Source organism: Myotis nattereri (assembly GCF_964212035.1).
Source record: "Myotis nattereri genome assembly, chromosome: 18".
In the NCBI taxonomy this organism is placed as follows: Eukaryota; Metazoa; Chordata; class Mammalia; order Chiroptera; family Vespertilionidae; genus Myotis; species Myotis nattereri.
The window spans coordinates 25,070,543-25,095,908 of record NC_138093.1 but is presented as its reverse complement, the minus strand read 5'-3'; the positions used below and the strand labels follow the sequence as shown (position 1 = coordinate 25,095,908).

The 25,366-nt window shown below is 46.4% G+C and overlaps 1 protein-coding gene across 1 annotated transcript in view; it reads left to right on the top strand.

The window, feature by feature from the left end:
* The window catches only part of COLGALT2 (collagen beta(1-O)galactosyltransferase 2), a gene marked incomplete at its 5' end in the record, with an annotated part of 73,610 nt that extends 49,582 nt beyond the window's left edge, over positions 1-24,028 (top strand). The window contains 7 exons of the mRNA XM_081112128.1: positions 4,223-4,342; positions 11,450-11,526; positions 15,055-15,161; positions 16,255-16,387; positions 17,713-17,840; positions 19,526-19,732; positions 21,224-24,028. Coding sequence (XP_080968254.1) covers positions 4,223-4,342; positions 11,450-11,526; positions 15,055-15,161; positions 16,255-16,387; positions 17,713-17,840; positions 19,526-19,732; positions 21,224-21,500 — 1,049 coding nt within the window. The 3' untranslated portion in view covers positions 21,501-24,028. The remainder of the gene's footprint in view (positions 1-4,222; positions 4,343-11,449; positions 11,527-15,054; positions 15,162-16,254; positions 16,388-17,712; positions 17,841-19,525; positions 19,733-21,223) is intronic.
* Positions 24,029-25,366: the final 1,338 nt, after the last annotated feature.

Genomic DNA, 25,366 nt, shown 5'->3' with positions numbered 1-25,366 from the left:
AGCACCAATGACTAAGAGCCCTTACCCAGAATCCACTCTTGTTACTGAGCAGTGGGAGGAGGGTGTTAGTGGTGGGAGCCAGGGGAAGTTATTGGTTCTCTGTGGTGCTACTGCATTGCTTTGTCCATTGTAGGAGCCCTTTTATTAATCAGAAACTGTGACAGACCCAAAACAACACTGGCAAAAAATAAAGAAACCCAGACTTTAAAAAGGGAAGATTATTTCTTCTTTAAAAAGTCTGAGCTGGTGCAGTGGCTCTATTCTACACATTTGCAGGGACCCAGGATCCTTCTCCATTGCTTCTCCACCCTCCATGAAGCATCATCCTTAATTGTATGATCCAAGATGTCTCATTACTAGGGATGCGTTCCAGCCATCGAGTGAAAACCAGAGAGGGACGGCAGTGTCTTCCCCTTGAAGGGTACTCATGAAAGTTGAACACATCACTTCCTTGCATAACCCATTAACCAGCACTTAGTCACAGGACAACACCTAGGGGGCTCAGAATGTTGTCTGTGCAGTCAAGAGCCCCATTCTCCTGCTCTAGAAGGAGAGAGTAGATTTGGGGTGTCAACCACAGTCCCCATTGAAGGTCAGGCAAAGCCAGACTTAAGTTTTTCATGAACCACTAGGAAAGCATTTCCAGAGGCGAGTGTAAGTCTTCTAAAGGAGACAAGTCAGTAGGAATGAAAGTTATTTCTCTTCTGTCACCTACACATGCCGACAGGGAGGGCGTAATTCACCAAAGCAGTGAGGATACCCACGTTCCTAAAGCAAAGGTTTATTCTCAGGACGGAAGCCAGGTCCCATGACCAATGAGCCAGAAATGTGTCGCTTAGCCACTAGCCAAAGCGAGTTTAGAAACCAGGCGGATGGTGAATAAACTCGACCGTGTTGTAGACTTGGTAGGAATGAGAATATTTGGTGGGAATGTGGAAGGCTGGTTTTTTCCCCCTTGGCTGACAAGGCCACTGGGACTCCTTGGCCAGATGCAGGCATTTTTAGGCCTGTGTCAAGGCAAAAGCAAGGATCTCGTTCTCCTGTGGGTTGGACGTTTTCCTGAAGGTTCTATGTCAATGTTAATGAAACCGCTTCTTTCCTCCTGGTCTGTGATTGGCTCTGACCTCCCCAGGATGAGAAGCAGATGCAGGGCCTTCTCATTCCTTCTATTTGTGCCAGGCCCTTTGCTTCAGAGCTGGAAGGAAGGACATTCCAAGAAAGTGAACTGTGAACAGTTACAGTAACGATCCTCGCCTAACAGAGTCCCCTTTACAGCACTGCACAAGGCATGATGGTGACCCGGGCGCTAAATGATGATGATAATTCTTTTAAACCAAGAACTGGATTTGTGGCTAGGAGAGCGACACAGGCTGGGAAGGAAGTTGTCAGCTCTGCCCTTCGCTTTTCCTATTCACTCGGCCTTCATTCATTATTGGCCAGACTTCCCAAGGGTCCTCCCGGGACACTGAAAGCAGGTGCAGAGGCCCAAAAGCTGCTTGGTGATTCCCCTCTTTGGGGAGACGAGAGGGAGAAAAGGAAGGCGAGGGGATCAGGGCTCTAGGCCTTCCTCTTGTGCCTACCATCGTGTTAGTCTCCGTGTTTGGGGAGATACTACCTTTCCATGTGGAAACGTAAATATAGTTATGAAACAGTGAAAGCTGAGGGTCAGATGGGTGGTTCAAACTGTGAGCAGGCCAGGAGACAAGACAGAAAGAACGACTGCCTTTGGAGGAATGGAAAAGCTTCCCAGATGGTGGCGTGGTCCTAAGGTAGCCCTTTCACTTTCTTGAAGTCTTTTCAGGAGAGACGTGAATGCAGCCGTCGAGTATTTCTGGGCTCTTCCATGTTTAGGTCCAAAGCAAAGCACTTCCCTTCCCCCCTGAAAGGGTCTTGATGAAGGATGATATGGTTCTTTTGTCCTCACTCTTGCGAAGCTCCCTGGCTGTGCTTCATCCGCTGGAGCGTCATTTTTTAACCGTCGAGGAGGAAATAAAGGGCCTGTGTGTCCCAGTTAGGACACTCTAGCCACAAACCTTGACCCTCACTCTTCAAGCTTGGACTTCAGGCATCCCCACATCTGGGCGATGAGTGAAAGGGTCAGACCACGTGCGCCTGGGCACTGGGGTGCGGCTGCCCATCTAGCCCACGAAGGGAGCACAGGGGTCACAGGCCAGTCTCTGTGGCTGTAGTGAGGGCGGGGTCAGGAGTTCACTTCCCACTGTGGCCAGTGATCTGGGTCTGTATCGTGGCCACGGGGACCATCTTTGGCGCCAGCCAGTCATCTTTCAGCGTCAGAAGAGGCAAGATGTGGGTGACCTGCCTCCTGCACGTCACTGGTAGTGACCAAAAGTGCCCCCATATGCAGGGATGGCAGTCCTGTGTGGTTACTGGTTCTGAGGCTCGGCTTCCAAATTCTGGGTGGATCAAGAGGCTCGGCATTGGCCTTTCGGGACAGAGGTTTGGCACTAATGACTTACTGTGTGACCTTGGGCCAATCATGACCTCTCTGAATTTTCATCAGAATAAAGATACGTGTATCAATTTACAATATTAAGGTACTATGTGAGTATAAGAAAATGATGGATATCTTCCTAAGGTAAGTAGGTACAGTCCTTTAAGGTGCAGTATCAAAGAGAATTTTGTTTTCCCAGAAGCAGCTTTCACTGAGAGTACCAGATTCCTTCATAGACTTTATCTAGTTATCAACACATTTCCTTTTAAAATTTAACCCTTAATTGTCTAAAACTCATGTTAGAATGGTGACATTTTTTTTCCATAGCTAAGTATGTCTGCATTCATTTCTTGGTGAGACCGTGTGATGGAAAGTAAACATTTATGACTTTGCATGTTTGAACATGCCTCTCTTGTTTCCTCACTCGATGGATAGCTCAGCTGGGTCTCATGTCCTCTTTTTACCGAAGCTTTGGAAAGCTGAATGGCAACTTTGGAAAGTTGAAGGGCTGAGAGGCAACCTAAACCTGAAATCACTTCTCCTTTCTGAATTCATCATGACTTGAAAGAAGGTAGCTTTGGGTTTGAAGTTCCCCAGAAGCCTTCGTGCGGGCGCACAGCAGAGCTAATGACTTCACTTGGTGAAGGCAAAAGAAGTGACAGTGATTGGTGGGCCAGCCCTGACTCAGCCAGAGTCAGCAAAGGAGAGGATAGAAGCTCTTTTCTTCCCCGTTCTTTTCAGTTAATGCCGTGAGACAGCTGATTTGGCAGGTGATCCAGCTGACCGGAGGAAATCTCATCTGCACAAAATAGAGAAGGCTCTGTGCAGGTAGTTCTCTCTCTGGAAAACATAGATGATTCTAGCAATTAACAAGTCAGAAGCTTGGACATATGGACCAGAGCTTGGCAGACTCATTCATTTAATGAAGCAGTCTTCTCATTAGTCAAAACTGTGTCTGCTGCTGCGTCCCTAGGAGACCATCTTGATCCCTACATTCCTAGCTATCTGGTTGAACACAGATGCTGTGTAATATAACTCTCAGAACTAGCCAGCTGGGGCTATAAGACCAGTGTTGAATATGAGAGGGCTATGGCATATTTCTGGCAGGTTCTTCACAGAGAACCTCTTGAGATGCAGACTTTCTTTTGTTCCTTTATGAATTTGTTCTACAAGTTTCATGTCCATTGGTTGACGCCAACTCCAGGAAACTTGCTCTCAGGGAGCTTGCTCAGAGAAGAAATAAAACTAAAGAGAGTCATAGAGAATTTAAATTTCCTTGCTTTTTATTTTTTGTTCTACATATGCCTAGATTTAGCTCTCATAATCTGTCAGCCTTACAGGATTTTCCTGTTTGCTTTCATATCAAATATGGATTTTATTCCTCATTCTCTCGTTATTTCCTGTTGGTGGATTGCAGTGTTCTATTCTGTTCTCTGGAACGGGAATTCCTTGCCTCCTTTTTGATCCCTTCATGCCTCTAGTGTTTATTTCAGACCACAACTATGCTTGTTCTTTAGAGAGAAAAAAATCAATTTCCTCTGAGCTGAAGAATGGCCCAGGCTTTTTATTAGACCCCAATGCTGTGTTATAGTTTCTTAATAAAGGAGCATTTTTGAGGTCTGCAGACAGTGCCTGAAACAGCTACTTGTTCAATATCAGAGCCAAACCCAGCACCAGCCACAGCCAGCCTCCTTCCCCATAGTTATCACGACAGAACTAACAAGCGTTGTTTTCTGATTGGCCGGCTTTGTCCCTCTCTTGGGTCCTCAGGCATCCAGATGTACCTCTGCAACAGAGAGCACTACGGCTACCTGCCCATCCCCCTGAAGCCCCATCAGACCCTGCAGGACGACGTGGAAACCCTCGTCCATGTGCAGACAGAAGCAATGAGTGAGTGCCCAGAGCCTGTGGTGGCTCTTGTTCCACTGCCGCCGTGAGCGCCACAGACACACCTCCGCTGCCCCAGGACTGGAGCCTCACAGCCATCAGGCTGCCTCGGCTGAAACGTGGCTATTCATTTGCTCCTTTGTTCTTAAACTTTCCCTCACGTGAAATGTGAACATGACGAAGTCTTTTCCCTCAGGGAGCATCCGTCCAGGTGGAGAGCTGGGTACACAGTAAATGCATTTCACACAATGTCATCAGGGCTATAAGGGAGCTTTGTATTGGGTTTTAAACTCGAACGCTGCTGCTTTCTAATTATATGACCTTGGGCAAGTAATCTAACTGTTTAGTTGTACAATGGAGATGATGAAAAGTTGTAGACTTTGGGGGAAGATGTTCAATGATATATATAAAAAGTCTAATAACTACAACAATAATTATGACTTCATCTTACTAATAGTTTATGATGTATCAGATACCATACTAAGCATTTTTTTCAATATATTTTAATTGAGTTCAGAGAGGAAGGGAGAGGGAGAGAGAGATAGAAACATCAATGATGAGAGAGAATCATTGATTGGCTACTTCCTGCACACCCCCTACTGGGGATCAAGCCTGCAACCCGGGCATGTGCCTTTGACCGGAATCAAACATGGGACTCTTCAGTCTGCAGGCTGATGCTCTCTATCCACTAAGTCAAACCAGCTAAGGCTACTTTATACATTGTCTCATTAATCCTTACAACAGAGCAGTGAAAGGGGTTTTATTATCTCCATATTAAAGATGAAAAACTTGAGGCATAGAGAGTTTAAGTAACTTGCCCCAGATCATCCTGCTAAGGAAATGACAGATTGGGTTTTGAACCAATCTTGTTGTCTCCAAAACTTGTATCCTTACACACTGTGCTGTTATTGCCTACAGGTCTACATGATGTCAGGATTAGTAGAGGCTCAGTAATCAGTAGCTACACTAACTATTATGTATAATGTACAGGTCGCTAAGGAGAAAGCTACAGATCCACCCGGCGTAGGGAAGGATGTTGGAAATGGCTTCCCAAAGGAGGGCATATTTGCACTGTATTGTCACACAGGATCTAAGAAATTCAGTTGTTCATCACTAGAGCACAGGATGTGTGCATGTGGGCAGGATGTGAGCCCAGTCAGAATGACCTCTAATGTATAAGAAAGGTCACTCGAACTATGGTATGGACACTACAGTATAGGGCAGTGATGGCGAACCTATGACACGCGTGTCAGAGGTGACACGCGAACTCATTTTTTTGGTTGATTTTTCTTTGTTAAATGGCATTTAAATATATAAAATAAATATCAAAAATATAAGTCTTTGTTTTACTATGGTTGCAAATATTTAAAAAAATTTCTATATGTGACACGGCATCAGAGTTAAGTTAGGGTTTTTCAAAATGCTGACACGCCGAGCTCAAAAGGTTCGCTATCACTGGTATAGGGGGTCCAGTATATCTCTCTTGGTGAGGGCAGATGGTGTTTGGGATGTAAGCTGTAGCAGGGAGGAGATGAAAAGCAAGCAGATTTAGGATATGTTTTGGTGGTGGAGCCAACAGGACTTACAGAGACGTGGATGCAGCCCATGAGGAAAGAAAGGAATCAAGGATGGCTCCAGGATTTTGGCCTGGTTTACCATTTAATGAAGTGGGAAAGGCTTCATGGGAAAAGATTTGGGAGAGAAGTTTGGGTGATGTAAGTTTAAGATATTTATTGAACATCTGAATGGAAAGATTAGGAGATACTTGGCTCTATGAATCTGGAGTTCAGGAAGAGACTCCAGCTGGAGACAGACATTTGAGGTCATTCGAAATTAAAAGGATATTTGGAGCCATGGAACAGAGTGACCTTGTTTAGTAAGAGAACATCGAAAGAGAAGAGGAGAGGGAGGAGGACAGATCCCTGGGGGAGACGAACAGCCAGAAAGCTGGAAGGAAAAAATGAGAACTGTTCAAGAAGGAGCCAGATGCTGCTGAGAAGTCAAGGAAAGTGAGGACAGAGAACTGATTATTTGTTCTGTCGAGATAGACATCTGTGGTGACCTTGATAAGAGCCACTTCAGTGAAACGATGGGGACACAAGCCCATTGGAGTGGGCTGAAGAGAGAACAATGGGGAGATGAGAGAATGGGATCTTGCTGGGATGGAGAATTAGAGGAATAAGATGGTGACTGGAAGGCAGTGAGAGATCAAGGCAGAGGCTGTTATGTTTTGTGTGTTATTTTTTAAGATAGGATTTTAGCATATTTGTGTGCTGAGAAGGAGAACAGATAAGGAGAACTTGATGGTGTAGAAGAGAGGAAGATGACTGTTAAGGCTAAAGACCTTGAGAAAACAAAAGGCGTTGTAAGCCAGGGCAACATTAGAGAGGTTGTCCTAGATAAGAACAGGGATGCTTCTCCCACGGTAGCCAATGGGTAGAAGTCAGAACGTGTGGGTACAGATGCTTCTGAGTTTGTAAACTTGAGGTCAAAGGAAAAGGCAGGATTAATTTGACTTTGAATATTTTCTCTATGACATATGTACTCCAATCAACAGCTTGAGAGAGATGTTGGAGATTTCAGAAGAAAGAAAAAGGCATAAAATATATCTTTCAGAAAACAGAAAGTAAATTTACTATGGAAGTATATAGTTGCATATTTGGCAGTGTTGAGTGCCAATTTGACATCTGTGGTTATAGTTTTGAAATGACTCAGTCAGAACAACTATGTGAATTTCTCTTGCGGTATTTTTCTCGGTGCTGTGTAAATGGACAATTGAATCTAACCAAGATTGGGGTTTTGCTAAACAAGATCAATGGAAGAGATTTAAGAGTGTTTACTAGGAATGGTTAGAGTACTGGACCATGAGGTCTGGGTTGGGTACTGGTGGAAGCAAGGCATGAAGGGCATGATGGGTGCAGGCATGGTAGTGGGTCACTGAAGGAATGCTTGCTGGTACTAAGGTCTAGGACCTGGGAGTCACTAGGCTGTTAGACAGATCCACATGGATGCTGAGGTTTCTACGAATGATAACAGTGAGACCATGAGCCAGAAGCCATAGTCATCAGTGGCTGAAGGGGCCTGATGAGGATGGTATGAAAATAAGCATCAAAGAGGCTGGGAGTTTTGAAGGATGAAGGATGAACAGTTTGGAATGAGTGGTGGGAGCTGCACAGAAATTTGTGGATATGCTTCCTGTACAGCAAATTTGGGGATGAATTACAGGAAGCTAGAGCTTATGAAAGTGTTAGAAGTAAATAGGTATGAGGTATGAGAAGTTTGCTCTTGCAAGTCAGAGCATGAGATGATGGAAATCTTAGGTGCCCATTTTCTTTTTTTTTTCTTTTTTCTTTTTTTTATTTTATTGCTTAAAGTATTACAAAGGGTATTACATATGTGTCCATTTTCCCCCCCTCCCCCCCGCCCTAGACAGTCCCCTAGCAGGTGCCCATTTTCAGCAATGACATTTTGAGGCAAGAGAATGTCATGTAGATTATTAAGAATACTGGATCTGCCCTGGCCAGTGTGGCTCAGTTGGTTGGGCATCATCCCGTGCAACAGAAGGTTGCTGGTTTAATTCGTAGTCAGAGCACATGCCCAGATTGCGGGCTTGACCCCAGTTGAGGGGGGCAGGGGAGAGCTGATCAATGTTTCGCTCTCACTTCGATGTTTGTCTCCTTCTTTCCCTCTCCCTTCTTCTCTCTCTAAAAATCAATAAAAATATTAAAAAGAATATTGGATCTGAAGTCATGAGGTCTAAAACTGAGTTCTAGCTCCTCCCATCACTCACTATTTGACCTTGGGCAAGTCTATATCTAGGTTGGTCTGAATTTCTTCATCTCTACAAAAGAACAACAATAAAAAAAGAAGCTATAAAATGATGTGGTGAATATGAAAGCACTTAAATTATAAAACACTTGAGTGTCACGGTCAAGAACAGAGCTCTTTTTGTGGAAGAAAATCATATTTTCAACAGTGTGCACAATGAGTTAGAATGAGGCAAGAGTAAGAGCACGTGACTGTTTAAAAAAATATTAAAACACCCCAAGCATGGTGAATGAGCACCTGAGCTAGTGGTGGCTAGAGCAATGGAAGTTCAGAAGAAGTTATAGAGAAGTGTTAGGATTTGGTGCAAGCATAATTTCTCAAATACTTTTCCAAGGGTGACTTGGCTGGTATGTTGTATGCTGGATGGTGGGTGCTCCAGAAGCAAGGACTTAGCTAACTGAGCTACTATGAACCCAGACCCATTGCCCAATGCCAGCCTGGCTCCAAGGACTACCAAGGAATAGCTTTGGTGGCAGGGTAGAGCTTGGTTCAGATATCAGTTCTATCAGACCTGTGACCTTGGGCAAGTCATTTAAGCCTTTGTTTCCCTATCTGTAAAATAAGGACACCCATAGCTATCCCACAGTACATGTTGTAAAGATTAAATAAATGTGAGTGCATATGCCAAGAGTGTGTAGCCCAGAATCCAGTAAGTGATAAGAACTCTGTCACAATAGCTATTATTATTCCTAGATCTTTTTTTTTTAAATATATTTTATTGATTTTTTACAGAGAGGAAGGGAGAGAGATAGAGAGTTAGAAACATCGATGAGAGAGAAGCATCGATCAGCTGCCTCCTGCACATCTCCCACTGGGGATGTGCCCGCAACCCAGATACATGCCCTTAACCGGAATCGAACCTGGGACCCTTCAGTCCGCAGGCCGACACTCTATCCACTGAGCCAAACCGGTTTTGGCTATTCCTAGATCTTTATTGAACCTATCCAGGAGCCAAAGAAACACGTTGCACCAAATGTTGGTATAGGGAGGGAATATGTATCGAGAGGGATTCAATGAGGGTCTAGATCAATTATGAATGATGGAGTCAGAAATGACCCCAAACAACCTGGGATATACCTAAGAGTCAAGTAAGTTTCTTAGGTCTAGCTCACATCATTTCCTGTTTTTCCTATGGCTTAGTTCTCTGTCTTCAGTGGTAAAACCCAGGCTTATTTATCTAATTTTTGCTCAATGGTGGTTTTCAGGAGCCAGCCACTTTGGGCTTTTGGGGGGGCACTTCTCCTATGAATGCAATGGCCTCCCATGTTTGATGGAAACAGAGTGGCTAAAAGCAGTCTGTTTGGCTGACATGTGAAAGCCACACAGGCCATGTGAGTGCCAAACAGAGACCAAGAGTGTGGGAAGGGTGACTGAAAAAATAACCCCCCTCCCAAGTATCAGAAGGCTCGAGGAGGGAGAGCTAGACGGCTTCTCAAACAACGGTATAAACAAGGAGGAGTTTATAAGTTACGTTTCTTTCTCTTAGAAATCTAAGTCTGTACATGGTGGATCCTCAATAAATATTTGTTGATGTGAAAAACAACTAGTGAGGAGTGAGGTGGAACAGAAAGGACCCAAACATTCGGGGTTGCTAATGGCAACAGAAACATGTGCTCTATGTTCGCACAGAAATTGGACGGATAGGTCAGGGCTGATGTAAGAGCCCAACTCTAAAGTTTGGCTTAGGAAACCTGTCTCGCTGTCTTCTAGAACTTCACATTACTTGGTCATTAATATCCCAGTGAGGAGACAGTATCTCAGTCAGGATGAGGCAAGTTATGCTTGTATATCAAACGGTGCCCAAATCTCCTCAGCTCAATCCAGCAATGGCTTATGCCTGGCTGTCCAAAGTCTGCTGCTGTCTGATGTCTTCCCTGGGCGGTTGCCCTCCATATGTGGGTACATCACGCTGGGCTGCTCCAAATGAGTGGCTTCTCCATATCGCTGTGGGGGCTGGGTTTGGTGAGAGAGGGAGGGTTTGGAGAGGGGAGCAATGGGAATTCACGTGGTCGTGACTAACTTCAAGGGTGAGGAACTGTTTTCCTCTCGCGTCCCTGGAACGGAGGAGTATGGATGCTGCTGAACCATCCATTAAGGACCATCACCCATAGGTCTTCAAACAACCCACGTACCAGCTTTCACTTTAAATTCTGTGTTATTTCTTTAAGAAAAACAAAATGTGTGCTTTGAATATGTGCAATACCAAAAGTCTCCAAGACTCTCAGGTTTTCCAACACCATGGCTATCCATCTTTAACATATATTGCTTGCGAAGAGAGTTGTTTCGTTTTGTTTTTTAGTTTCAAATAATTAAAACTTTTGTGAGTTAAGATACGATGTTCTTTCTATGTGGAAACTTCCTCCTTAGCCCTGTTCCAGGTTCTGGGACGTGGGCTGGCCCTCGGAGCTGAGCTTGTATTGAAATAAAGGACCTTTTGTGTACCTGTAGCTAACCCTGCCTGGCTGGTATAAAAATAGTCCTAGGCTTTGACCATTTTAACTGTATAGGAAAAGCATTATTCCGAGAGGGTCTGGCCTATTTCTGAGCCCTTTCATCATTGGCCACAGTAAGTTATCCTGGGCTAAGAGTTATTGAGTATTTATTATGTTAATTTACTGTGCCTGCCTGGCATGCCGGTAACATTTAAATTTTATAACATCCTAAAAGATACACATTTATTATCTTGATTTTACACACAAAGAAAGGGGCTAAGAGAAGTCACCTAACTATTCCAGACTTTCACAAACCTAACTCTGGACCCAGGTCATCTGACTACAGAGACCTCACCCTTATCCGTTGCCCTAAATGCTCTGACAAGTCTTTGTTTAAAAATATTTTTTTTACTGATTTCAGAAAGGAAGGCAGAGGGAGGGAGAGAGAGAAACATCAATGATGAGAGAGAATCATTGATCAGCTGCCTCTTGCATGCCCCCTACTGGGAATCAAGCCCACAACCCAGCATGTACCCTGATCGGGAATTGAACCATGACCTCCTGGTTCATAGGTCAACACTCAACCACTGAGCCACACTGGCAGGGCATCTGACAAGAAGTCTTATGGGAAATGGAGCAAATACTACAATCAGCCTATAAACAAGTGCTCTCAAAGCCAGGCTCCTGGCTGGCAGGGCTCTTGCGTAGCCACTCAGTCCTGGGGAGGTGCTGAGTGCTTGTCCCTGCCCTGGACACGCAGGTTGCGTTCCTAGAGATCAGGCATGTGGATGCATTTCTGTTCTCGGACCTGCACTAACAAAGCCCTCTGCGTGTTTCTTGTGTCTTCCAGTTGACCGTCCTCCAATGGAACCCTCCCAGTTTGTCTCAGTTGTCCCTAAATACCCAGACAAGATGGGATTTGATGAGGTAGGAAAGGTGTCTATGTGTGTGTGCACGTATGTGCAAGGGTTTAACATGCTTGTATGTTTATATCGATGCACAGGCCTGAGCATAGGTCTGGGAGCCAACAAGATGGGCGTGGCTACTGAAAAGAAACTGAGCTCTTGGGAAAAATTACTCACTTTTTGTTGTGCCTGAGTTTTCTTAAAAAAGGAGCATCATGGCAAAAGTGAATTAACCATTCAGTCGGAAAGAAGCTACTGTTGCGTGGTGAAAGTGAATTTGATGGGTTTTTTTTCTAAAATATTGCCACAGTTTATCAACCTTTTTATCAAGACTCAAGGGTCAGGTAAAGAGGATATGTGTTTTCGGGATTAGAGAACTTGAACTTGACTCTGAGTGGGTGGAAACTGTGCTGGACCACTCTGAGCTTTATGTTCTCTCCGCTGTTCTCCCAAGGAAAAAGGTTGGAGGGTAGGGTTGAGAGGACAAAGGAAAAAGAGAACGAAGAAACTGTTCTAAAATTCTGCCTTTCCCCAGGCAGGAATTTCATAATAGCTCGCTCAGGGCCACGCTTGTCAGTAAGTTTCAATTGCATAAAGAATGAAGCGGAAATAAAGAGATGCCTCTCTTGGTAATATGCCCAACATATATGATCCTTGGCAGGGCCAAGTCACTGACTCCTCCATGGTTCCTCACGTCCTGTATTCAGGAACTTGGTGGTCTAGAGGCGAGTCAGGAATCCACACACCGGGTGCTTTCTCACGGAATCTGGGTAGGTTATAGGCCAAGCTTTGTGCTCTGTGCCCATTGCGGCTGTTCCATTGAGAGGAAAGTCCTTCTTTATCACCTGGTATCATATAACGCATGTTCCCTAAGTACAGCCATGTAAAGAGCTGCTGGCACTGGGAAATGGGCTTCTGTCTATTAAAGTGACTTGGGGGCTGAACTTCTGAGGTGGGAAGAAGTCTTTCATGACTATCAGGTGGGAAAGAGCGCTACTAAGCAATTTCCGCAGAGGGCTGAATGAGGAGAGATGATTGGAAGCGTGGGAGAGAGGACTTGAAGTATAAATGGCTTTAAAAGCCATCAGGCTGCAGAGAATGTTGGTCTGCACCGTGCATTGAATGGGCTCCCGTGTGTCACTGTAGCTTTCCTCCCCCGGAGCTCCTGGCTCTCCAGGTAAAAGAGCCTGTGTCTTCACATATGTCATCTTCCTTCTATAAACACATTCCCTTAAGGACCAAACAGAAGCAAATAAACGGGACAGGAACAGGATCTTAGCTCTGGTCTTGCATTTGTATGTGGGTGTGACGACTGGGTCACTCGTAGTTGCCTTCTGAAAAGGGCTCACTCTAGGAAGTGACACAGCCTCAGGGACTCAACTCCGGGGCCCAGGGTACTCTTCTCTCTGTCCTGAATAGGATGGTGGGAAAAAAAGATTTTCTGGGCCTTTCCAACCCCTCCCAGGACTCTCCGACCTAGGGTGGTGGTGGTGTCTGGGTTGCATTTGGCTGTGTGGCTCTTTCTCTGTTTACCGTGCACTAAGTATGAGCGAGCTGTCTGTGTTTTTCCTTCGTGGCTGCAGTTTTTATTGCACTTGTCCTGGTAGGAACTGGGACAGGCTTGTTATTTCCTAAAGTCATCCCAGGCCAGAGGTCTTTGGTGTGAGGGGACTTTTTTGTTGTGTTTCTGTTCAGTTTTTGTTTTGTGGTTTGCTCTCCTGGAGTGACCCCAGGTAGCTCCTTGTGTGCCACAAGCAATGCCCTTCCCATATCTGTAAAACGAAGGGGTGGAATATGGCCCATCGCAGTATGAGTCTACTACCCAGGAAGAAAATGAAATATGAAAGAGCACCACCCATCAAGTTGTAAAATCACCAGTAACAAGGCCATTGGTCACCATAGAAATTGTGTTTTTAAAAAATAATTACCCAGTTAGGTAAACAAAGGAGGTGATGAAATCATGACGTGCCTGACACACTTCGCCCTAAATCAAGTGGATGATTTTTTAAAGAGGTCATCTTGCCCCCCACCCTCACTTTCTTTGCCCAGAGCTTTATACATGGATGGAAATGAGAATATTTTGTAAGGAAGAGTTGCAGTTTTAGTTAGTGTAACTTTTTATCCCAATAAATCATATAACATCAATAAACACACTCAGAATGAACATATGAACCAAAGTTTTACCCAATCTAGTCTGAACTGCAGGCTGGTTATAGTTACTTCTTTATTCCAGACATAGCATAACGCAACCCTGTTATAAAGTGTGAATCATAGACATTTTCCTCTGTCCTGGACTTGAGAGATGAGTTTGTTCAACTCCCTCTTTTTACAAACAAGTGTCTGGACCCTGTAACATGAAACACCACCTCGATGGTTAAAGAGATAGCCACATCATCCGACTCACTCCTGTAGGTTTCTCCTTTTCCATGCCATGTGTCAATCATTTCTTGCTGGCAGCTGAAGTCTCCCTCACTTTGACGACTAAGTGGGTTTATTACTGCCCATAGGAGAGACCTTGTTAATATATTAATTTACCTATAATAGCATTCATGAGGCTTTAGGTCCTTCTGTGGCCCCTTAAACATGGGAATAGTTAGGACAGCGTCATTATCTGTAACTTCCTGTTATGTCCTGGTAATACGTATGTGTCTAGTGCAGCCATCAGGAATGTAGGGATAACGTGGGTGCACAGGTGGACCCAAGCCCTCGTGGGGGATGATCTGAGTGCACCTTCTTTGGGACCAGTAGGAGTCCTCTCTATACCTTTTCCCACAGATCCACATGGAAATTTAGTTTCACTTAAGCCTTCACTTAAGCCTTTCTTTCCATCTCTCCCTTCTCTCTTCCTCAAAGGGCTGCCCCTGAGGCCATGGCTCCTTCCTTTACCTCCTTCAGAAAAATGCCCTTATCTTTAGGGAAGTTGAATTTTGACACAGAAGCTACTAAAATTGAGACCTTGATCATTACGTTTGGAACCTTTGGAAATAAGAGGAATGTGTTAAAACTAGATTTTTCTTATTCTTTGACTTTAGACAGAGGATATACATTATAATAATAGCTGGTACTTAGTACCCATGAGACAGGACCATTATTATCCTAGTTTTACAGATGAGGAAACTGAGGCAGAGGAACTGATCTGAGGCAAACACTAGTAAATAACAGGATGGGAACTCAGGTCTGCTGACGAATTTAACCGCTTGCCAAGCTGCCTCCTGCCCCTTAGTGCCTATGCCTAGATTTAAGTCACCATTAGCCTCGCGGAGAGCAACTTTTTCAACTTTTCTGTCTCAAAAACAAGGTGGAGGTGTTCACCAATGAACATCAGAGAAACAGGGAGGGTTAAGTCACCACAAATGGCTCAGTTTTTAAAGTAAGTCCATCTGGATTCATGTCATTTGACCTGATATGAAACATAAACTCATCTCCAGTTTCCACTCCCTATCCCAACTGAAACTTTAAAATATTGATGCTACATTTACTTAAATTCTCAAACAGCCTAAAAGAAGACTTGAGTCATCTGTGTTTCCTTCTCCTTTTCTCCCCGCGTTAGATTTTCATGATAAATCTCAAACGCAGGAAGGACCGGCGGGACCGCATGCTACGCACCCTGTATGAGCAGGAGATTGAGGTCAAGATCGTGGAGGCTGTGGATGGAAAGTGAGTTGGGTTTCTCTTGAACCTTTGCAGCTGGGGTTGGAGTGGGGATGTGTCCTATCTGATGGAGTAGTTCTGGGTGAGGAGAATCTGTGGTCATTGGAATATAGACACATTTTTATAACAGCCCCGTGCAGCCTACCTGGGGAGACATTATGACTCATAGTAGCACAGAAGTTAATTTCACCATGTAGATCTGGACCACAGTCCACTCACCGTCCAGCTATCTCTGCTCTTCATGACGCTGAAGGCTCACGCCAGAAGTGGTGTTCCCGTCTCTGGGGTTCTTGCAGTGGTTGGGGTGGTTCCCAGCTTCCTGCAGAGTATTGAAAAGAATGCGTTCAGAGTTGCATTCAGAGCCTAATTTTGAGCAAAGTGTCTACTAGTAAACTTGGGCGACCCAGTGAAAATGAATGGAAAAAGTTCATAATGGTCTGTGTATGCTGTTGCATGAGATGCTGGCCACAGTCGGTCTGGGCTGATCGCTTTGCCGAGAATGGCAGGCAAGTCATATGGGGTACATGTTAGCTCCCTTCAGGGGGGTTTGTTATTGCTGTTGTTATTTTCTTTTGCTTTGCTTTGCTTTGACCTTTTATTTGACACTCTCCTTCAAGGCATGGATTTTTGCAAAAACTGCAGTTCCAATGTTATCTGCATGCCTCTAAGGAGGATGGCTAGAAGCTGTAGTGCGAGTTCTTATGACTCCTTCAGAGAATCCCATCAGTGTTTCTTGAAGTGTGGCCGGGACACCCACAGCAGAATCCCCAGGGCCTGGGAAGGGGACTTAATGTTCCTATTTGCCACTTTCCTTCATGAGGAAAATACTTTTTGAAGTTGTCAAAAAAGTGATGACACTTAGAGCTATGTTGGCCATTATGAGGGATACACCAACTACAAGACACCCTCTGCTCTCCACAAAGCTCATAAGACCCCGCAGGACACGTGACCACGGGAGCTCCTAAGGAGTTATGGGAAACCTGGGACGTTTTTCTCAGGGTGCGTGAAGGCTCTGGGGGACACACAGAACTCTCTTTCTGGCTTCCGTGGTGGGGAAATCTCGCCTTGTTCGTTTTCAGATGTGTTCTCTGTCACGCAGGGCACTCAACACCAGCCAGCTGAAGGCCCTGAACATTGACATGCTGCCTGGGTATCGAGACCCCTACTCCTCCAGGCCACTGACCAGGGGTGAAATCGGCTGCTTCCTTAGCCACTACTCTGTCTGGAAAGAGGTAAATGATGCTGTATGTACATGTGCATTTTGTAATGAGGAGGAGGGAGAGTGGGACTTGGTGGGTGAATGACAGCCAGGTGTAAAGTGAGCCCCTCCCTGTTCTGGAAGTACACTTGAAAGTTGCAGTTGCTCCGTATCTTCCTCTGATGCAAGGCCGGCCACAGACAAGGAGGGGTAACCTTGGGACCCTTGGGACAATGGCAGGGGAAGACGCCCATGTTCTTAGAGCCACACTCCTGCAGATGCATTCTCATCCTTAGTAGGGACGCCTTGCATGTGTCTAGCATGTCATCATTTTGTAAGTGACTTCATACAAGAAGACCCACAGGAGTCACATGTGGTGGGTCAGGAGGGATGGGCCCATTTTATCCAAGAGGAAATAAATATGTTGTCTAAGCAAGAAGTGGCAGAGCTAGGACTTGAACCCATATCTTACAGATGAGACAGTGGGGGTGGTATTAGAGTGTGGGGCTCTTGATCAAGGTTCAGTTCTCACAAGAAAAGGAAAAGGCTCTGAAGAAGGGCCCCTTGAATGCCTTCTCTCTTTGAATGATCCAGTCTAGGCCTGTCTTTTTTTTTCTTTAAACTTTAAATGAAACATAAGAGAAATGTATAAAAATATGTAGGTTGTAAAACACGAGCCAATGAAATTTCACAGACTGAACCAATGCACCCACGTTAACCAGCACCCAGATCCTGAACAGATTGCCAGTCCACAGATCCACCCCCTCTACATTTCCTTCTCATCACTGTCCCCCTGGTCATCACTGTCCTGACTTTTAACGACAGCAAGAGTAGTTTTGTCTTCTTTTGTACTTTTTTAAAAAAATAGATGAATAGAACCATAGGATATGTCCCATCTCTCAACCTTATGTTTGTGAGATTCATCTAGAACATTTAATTTGATTGTAGATCATACATTCTTATTGTTGTAAATATACCACAGTCTATTGATTCATTCTACTGTTGACTTAGAACCCAGTTAGGAGCTTTTACATATGCTACTAAACTCCTTATGTTTTAATACTGATTTGTCTAATCAAAAAATACATATCGCCCTAACTGGTTTGGCTCAGTGGCTAGAGCATTGGCCTGTGGACTGAAGGGTCCCAGGTTCGATTCCGGTCAAGGGCATGTACCTTGGTTGCGGGCACATCCCCAGTAGGAGTATGCAGGAGGCAGCTGATCAATGTTTCTCTCTCATCGATGTTTCTAACTCTCTGTCCCTCTCCCTTCTCTGTAAAAAAATCAATCAACTATATTTTTTAAAAAAATAAGTATTGATTATTTCATAGAGTGTCTTCCCACTGATGATCTTCGCAGGTAATTGACCGAGAGCTGGAGAAAACTCTTGTTATTGAGGATGATGTGCGTTTTGAACATCAGTTTAAGAAGAAGCTGATGAAACTGATGGATGACATTGACCAGGCTCAGCTGGATTGGGAACTGATGTGAGTGACAAGGCAGCCTTATCAGAGAGCTCCGAGAGGCACTGGGTCCTTTCCAGGGGCAACGAGCCCCACCTCCCCCCTGGTAGGAGATACACCCCAAGCTTCCACTGATTTTCTCTCCATAAACATTACCAGAAACCAAAGAAATGAGCAGAGGATAGCCACTGGTTCTGCATGTGTATATTCTGCAGGGTGAGGAAGAAACTGCGGGAGATTATTTATGAGACCTGGGTCAGCTTGCAGATCAGGGGCCTTCAGACAGAGCACTCACTCGGGAGCACAACAGACACCCCGCCCTCGAAGCACGTGGCCCATGGAGGGGGTTTATTCCAGGGCAAGAGTCCTGGGTCACATTGGACTTCGGCTCCCATAGAGCAGGTTCCCTCCATGCGTGTGGGAGACTGAGCAAGGGGAGGGCATCTCTGTTGAGAGAGGAAGCTGTGCAGCAGGGAGAACACTGGCAGCCAGGTTTGGTGGAGGGTCAGAGGCTGTTGCAGGAAAACCAGATTCACCAGGGGACTGGTGGCTGTGAACTGACATTGATGAGTTAACAATGGGTTAATGCTCATTGTCTGCCACCTCTTGGGAATGAGTGTTTTCTCTCTCTCTCTCTCTCTCTCTCTCTCTCTCTCTCTCTCTCTCTCTCTCTCTCTCTCTCCCCCCCCCCTCTCTCCTGCCTGCCCTCCCTTCCTTCCTCCCTCCCTCCCTCTCTACTTCCTCCTCCCCCTCTCTCTCTCATTTTCTTGTTAAACCCAACTGACACTTCTCTTTTCTCCATGAGGCAGAAAGTTCCCAAGCCCTGCGTTCTCCCCCCAGCTGTGTGTCACGGGCAATCCCATCCCATCAGAGCCTGTCCCTTTGGAGCACCTGCTTCAGACAGGCTGTCCTCCCCCCTCCCATCCTTGGAGGGAAAGCCAGCTATGGGCCCAGGCAGAATACTTGTTCTCTCAGAAAAGGCACCCTTCTGAGCTCAAGAGCAACCTAGCAATGGCTCCACTGACCCGTGGGAAATAGACCCAGCAGTCAGCACAGTGTAATTGAGAGACGGCTCCCTGTCAGACAGCAGCTGCTAAGATGCTCATGGAGAACAGGACCTGCTTGGGTGCCTTTCTCAGAGCAGAGCACGCAGGTGGAAGTGTGGGCAGAGCTAGGTGCCTGTGAGGCGCTGGCATCATCCTCCCCAGAAAGAGCCTTCCGGGGGCCACTCCTGCAGACTGCTTCTTTCCCACAGCCAGTTCTGTCCTGTGTTTACCACCAGCATTTGGAGCGCTTGCAGACAACACAGCAGGCTGAAACTCGGGGGACTTGAACATAACAAACTGGATTCTCACATCTGGCCTTTTGTGTCCCCTGCAACCCCTGTAAACACAGCTGGAAATCCCATACCACCTTTGGGAAATGATCTGAAAAGACCTTTCATCTCTTTACATCTTTACTTTCTGGCTTAAAACGGTCTCCTAGACAAGAGTAGATGGGATGCTGATAAATGGAGCCAGGGAAATGGCCCCACTGATGGCAGGTGACAGATACAGTTGGTGACAGATGTGACGTGCTATGCGGCCTGATGCATTTAATATACGACACAGTGAGTGCAAGCTTTCAAAAGTGTCTACAAAGTCGTGTCCCATTCTTATGGATGTCTGGCATTCCAATTGGAATTTTCTCCTCTGCCCACTTCCTTTTAGTTATATTGGTAGGAAGAGGATGCAAGTAAAAGAGCCGGAGAAGGCGGTGCCCAACGTGGTCAACCTGGTTGAAGCCGACTACTCCTACTGGACGCTGGGCTACGCACTCTCTCTGGAAGGAGCACAGAAGCTGGTTGGAGCTGATCCTTTTGGGAAGATGCTGCCAGTGGATGAGTTCCTGCCAATCATGTACAACAAGCATCCTGTGTGAGTTGCCCTGAACTCCCTGCCCGTCCCGTGAGCACAGTGCATTCGTGAGCCAGCCTACTCAGTTCCTGGGCAGTACTTGGTATTTTCTAACGGTACACTGCTTCCCTAGATGATCTTTCCATAATCACGACCCAGGGAGGTTGACTCGAGTGGTTATCCCCTTATGGGGAAGGTGAAGCAGAAATGGTGTCTTGCATAGGGGTCCCCTTTAATACCCAATGTGTAATTTAAATGGACATAATCTGCTCTGTCCTCTCCTTGTCTTTGATCTCCTTACTTCCATGAACTCATACACCTCAAGGTGAAGGTCATCTTCCTAAGCATCTCAAACTTTTCAACTCAGTTCTCAGTCTGTTGTGGGTCCTGTTGGCCAGGCAGTGGCTCACAGCCTCGTCGAGAGCACAGGCCCATGAACAATCATCGTGCTATACTGTGCTACCTGTGATCATGGAGGTGTGTTAGAGAACCAGGGAAAGGCAGGTGGCCTCTGGGGTGGAACCATGGGAGAAGGCAGCGTGATGCTCAGGGATTCTGTAGCCCAGGAGTTGGCTCTGACCAACACTTACCAAAGGGTTTGGTAATTGATGGTTTACTTGTCAGTCTCCCCAATAACCTGTGAGCCCCTCAGGTAGGCACAGTCTTATATCTCTGTGTCTTTAGAGCCAAACTCTATGCATATTTGCTGTTCTGTCAATAATTCCTAAATTCCTTAATGGAGCAGGAGACCAGGTTCTAACCTTGGCTCCTTCTCTCAGTTGCTGGGTTATCTCCTCACGGAGATGGTCTTCATTTTAGCGGTTAAGAGTTCCTGACCTCCATCCTCATTTTATCTCCTTGCCCTCTTTTACACAACGTGTTAGAGACTCACTTTATCTCTGAATCCTGAAGAAACAGGGAGGTCAGCCATCATCCCCTTAACAGAAAGGAAATGAACGCCTATGGGGCACGCACTGACGTAGGAGCCGAGCAGATGTCACCTCACATAATCTGCACCAGAGCCCTGGGAGGGAGGTCAAGTCATCTCTCGACTTCACACTCACAGGGATCTGCAATACAAAGCCACGTTGGCCTGCCTCCAAGCCTACACTAGTTCACCCACTCCTTCACTGCTGTCCAGATCCTGCTGCTAATGTATTAATCTAGCAACAGGGCATTTTCTACAGAGTGATCACATTTATGTATTCATATGGTCCCACACAGAGCTTAATTCTTAACTTTCAGAGTAAGAGCTGAAATTCATTCTAAACCACTCCATCCAAATACAACAGAAATATCCTGACTTTGTCTATGTATTTGCTTAGCTCATCCGAAAGCTTCTAAAGAACCTTTATTGTATTTATAGACTAAAGCTTTCCACAAAGGACACAACTTAAAAGATAATCAGATGAGTCCCTGACCATTGAAGAGGTAACAAGCAGGGCCCCTCTCCCTCTCCCCCTGTTACGTAAGCGCCCTGCCCCCTCATGCCTGTGCCCCTCTTGTTTTCAGAGCTGAGTACAAGGAGCATTACAAATCCAGGGACTTGAAAGCCTTCTCCGCAGAACCCTTGCTCATCTACCCCACACACTACACAGGCCAGCCGGGGTACCTGAGTGACACGGAGACCTCGACCATCTGGGACAATGAGACAGTGGCCACTGACTGGGACAGGACACATTCCTGGAAGGCCCAGAAGCAAGGCCACATCCACCACAACGCCAAGAACACAGATGCCCTGCCACCGCCGACCTCCCTGGACACCGCGCCTTCGAGGGACGAGCTATGAAGGCTCCACCCGGACGGCGTTCACCACCCTTTGGTTTCTCTGACGGGCTGTCCATCTGTTTGCCCCGGCTTCTTCCTATGGTCACAGTCATCCAACCCAAGTGATTGATCCAAATGAATACATTTTTGAGAGGGGAGGAGAAATTAGAAAATTAAAACCCAAATTTTCTAGGATGGCTAGAAGATAGGCTTTATTGCACCCATTAAGATAAACTTCAATGTAGATGCCTAGTCCTTCAGTTAATCACCCATTGATACTGGTTCTCACATTAAGGTTCAAAGTATGGCTAAGAGACTTGTCCAAGAGGAAGGTGATCACCACAGTGTCACATCAGTGAATGGGTGGGCAACCTTGCCACGCCCACTGAGGCCACGTCTATTGGTCTAGTGAGCCCATTTCGTGTCATAGATGGGACCTTAACAAGTTTTTTTTGGGGGGGGATCAAATAGTTTAAAATCAAATTGGGCTTTTTGTTGAAAGGAATTTTCATGAGCCTTATTGCAAAGTGAATTTTCTATCCGAGTCCTCGCTGTCCAACAGGGATGGGTGTTGGGTCTGTCTGAGCCTTGGCCTTTGACTATCGTGGCAGCCGGAGCTCTCGTAATGAGGCTCCAGTGGGCCATGTGGGTAGCTTAGTAGATATTTGGGGGTTTGTGTAACTATTTGAGGAAAAAAGAACTCAAACTTTGGCCTTTTTATTGTGGCCATTGGAATTAAGATGCTCTATTTATGAAGATAAATTTAATATATAAGGGGGGAGGGCTGGCTCTGACTTCTGTCCCAGGGTTTCAGCACGTCAGACGCTCCCCTCCGCCCCTGCATGGGAATGAATTGCAGGTGTGAGTTTCATGAGTTACTGTTAAGAGGCAGCAACTGTCCTTGCCCAAGTTTCAGTCTAGTTTGAATTATTTATTTTACAAAGTGGGCGGGGGGGGGAAGGGAGATATCTGTGTGCTAAGGCAGAGAAACAGATGTTTTGAACTTTATTGTGTTTGAAGACTAAACACAATGGCACCCTGGGGAGCGGTCAGTGTAGACACATCGAGTCAATCGTCCGGTTCTCCTGCACTTCCCAGACAGACTTATGCTGAGTGGGAGATTCTAACCGTCCGGAAACAAATGATCCAGGCGAGGGACACTGATCAGAAACAACGGACTGAGCAACTGATTGAGGCCAACCACCAGGGAAGCTTCAGGTGGAGTCAGGATCTGGACAGACAACCTCTGCTTTCTCCATAGATGGATTTTCTGTCGAAGGCGGAGTTGGACTGCATTAGCTCTTCCAGCTCCACCGTCTGTGATCCTCGGCTGTCCCTTGACGGTTTGCTTCAGGTTTATGTTCTGGTGCCACAAACAGTAGAGCTTCGCCTCTGGAATAGCCTCCCCAGCATTCTGTGCGCACACGCAGTGTCCTGATGTTCGAGCAGAACCCATGGGCGGGGCGTGTGACAGCTGAGTGCTCCCTGGTGAGGGCCCGGCTGCAGGACAAGGCAGCTCGCCTTCCACAGAATACCAGTCTTGGCCTCCCTTCTTGAATTACTGCTGATATTCCTCCACATAGACTAATAAGCCAGGAAACTGAGGCTGACTCCAGCTTTTACTGCTTAGACAAACCATCAGAGCTTGACTCTTTTATTCTAGAAACAAAACAGGAAGAGCACCTGGAGAGCTTGTGAAAACTCCTTAGGTGATCCTGAAGGTTCCTTGGGTGTCTTGTATTTTGTTTGTGTATTTTAGTGTGTGCGAGTGTGTGTAACGTTCATAATACTTTTTAATGGGGTGGGAGGTGGCTGGGGTATTGGGAGTGGAGGAGGACTGAGTTGTTTGTGTGGTTTTGTTTAATAGAGAACATTTTTTTTTTTTTTGCCTCCATCAGCTGGTCTGATGGGTTTCCGAATTCCCATTCTTAAAAGACATTGGTCTTAAATTCTAGAATTTTAGCTTAGGGCTGTTCTACTGTGAAGAAAGTTCTGGCTCTCTTAGCCCAGCCATTGCCTCTCCCTGCTCAGGTCTGGAATCCCAAGCGATGTTCTTTTGTTGTGAACATTGCGAACTGCAGACCCAGCATTCCTTTAAAAAGTTGCCTCTTCAGCAACCCAGGGCTTCCTTGACCTCATCATTCTTCCCGCCTCCCCTCTAGTCTTGAGTCAAGAATTCCGACCTTTGCAGTGTCAGAGGCTCTGCCTCCAGCCTCGGCACCTGTTCTCTGCCTCTGGCCATCAAACCCCACCTGGATTCCGGTCTGGATCTTGGGATCTGAGGTGGAATCTTCTGGACAGACGATGGTGACCTCAGGAGTGCTGTGCTGCTGAGTGTGGGCTGAGCGACCACGCTTGCAGAGGACACACCGCATGGCCTTGCTGTGGGGTCCCTGGGCCCCTGTGGGGACTCTGGACAATGATGAAGAGCCGGCATCGCAGCGCCCTACCCTGTATGTCATGCTGTGCCATTTCCAGAGAGGACGTGATAAACTACTACTTGCCTTCTAGAGCTCTTTGTGAAAAATTAAAAAAAAAATATTTTGGCTCAATGCTATGATTGTTCATTGGTTCTTCCAACATGATCAATGGCCAATATTGGGATGTTCAGGTTTGCTCTCAAACGAAGATGTCGGAGGCCAGAGATAACCATCACGGCTGCGTGATCCTCATGGCAAACGAAAGAGGGTGGCCCCTGACCTTCCTGCCCGGTAGGGGTGGTTTTAGATGGCTGGGTGGAGGTGGGCCAGCTAAAAAGGATTGGAGGCTACAGAAAGACTGGAGTCCCCAGTGGGAGGGTGTTGAGGGAGAGGGCATTCACATTTTTGCTCTATAGGTCAGTCTATTCACCGAAAGGTACTATGACGCTTGTCCAAAGCCAAAGAGCTTTATCCTGAGGCAAACAACAACAACAACAACAAAAGGAGAATCCATCTTAGCCTCAGCAGATCATACTGCCCCCAAAACTTCAAAAACCAGGCCTGAGCACTGCCCTGCTGAGGCCCTGGGCTGGGCACTGAGATGCTCAGAGGACAAGGAGAGGCCCCACTGCTGTGATCCTGGAGCATCCATGAGAGCAGAATGGCCTGACCTCAGAGGGTGGAACAAAGTGGGCCACAGGACCCAGAGTACCTGGTTCTGCTGGGAGGACTGGGAGGCAGCTCTGCGGGGAAGGTGACAGTTGTGTTGGCCTGGGGGGCATGAATGAGGCAGGAGGGTTGGGCAAGGTGGGTGGGAAAGCTCTCTAGGCACTGGGAGGCGTGGGCTGTGGCTGGGATGGGGAGCTGGGGAGGACTGGAGAGGCAGGTATGTGTTGGGGTTGATAACAAGAAACAAGGTTGAACCCAGATAATGACGGCAAGGCAAGTGGGCTCCCTCCGCTCAGGCTGCCTCGTCGGGAATGCAGAGGGCAGTGTTTCAGGGGGATCCTAGGCTTGGTTTCCTGACGGACAGCGCAGAGGTTTCCAGGAAAATGCTGGTGCCTGAAACAGAACGTTCCCACTCACCTACACACTGAGGTGGGAGTAAACCCCTCTAACAAGTAACTGTCAAATGCAGGCGCGTGTCTACCAGGTGCCTTTGAGACTTTCTCTCCAGGTGAACAGAGGGGGAGAGAAATGACCCAGAAGGAATTAATTGGCTGAGGAGTTAATGACAAAGGGAGAGTTGAAATGATAAGAGCATGGCATGGGTAGCACAGAACGCTAAGAGCAGGCAGCCATGGAAATCCTCACTACACTTCGTGCTGGTGTTCATTATTCGGAAAGAACCTTCCTCCCTCAGGACGTTCTGCTTCCATGTGGCCGGGGGAGGAGAGAGCAGGGAAGTGACGCTGTGAGCAGGTGACGGCGGCCCTGAGTCAGTGCAGGGCGGCTGAGAGGACAAAGA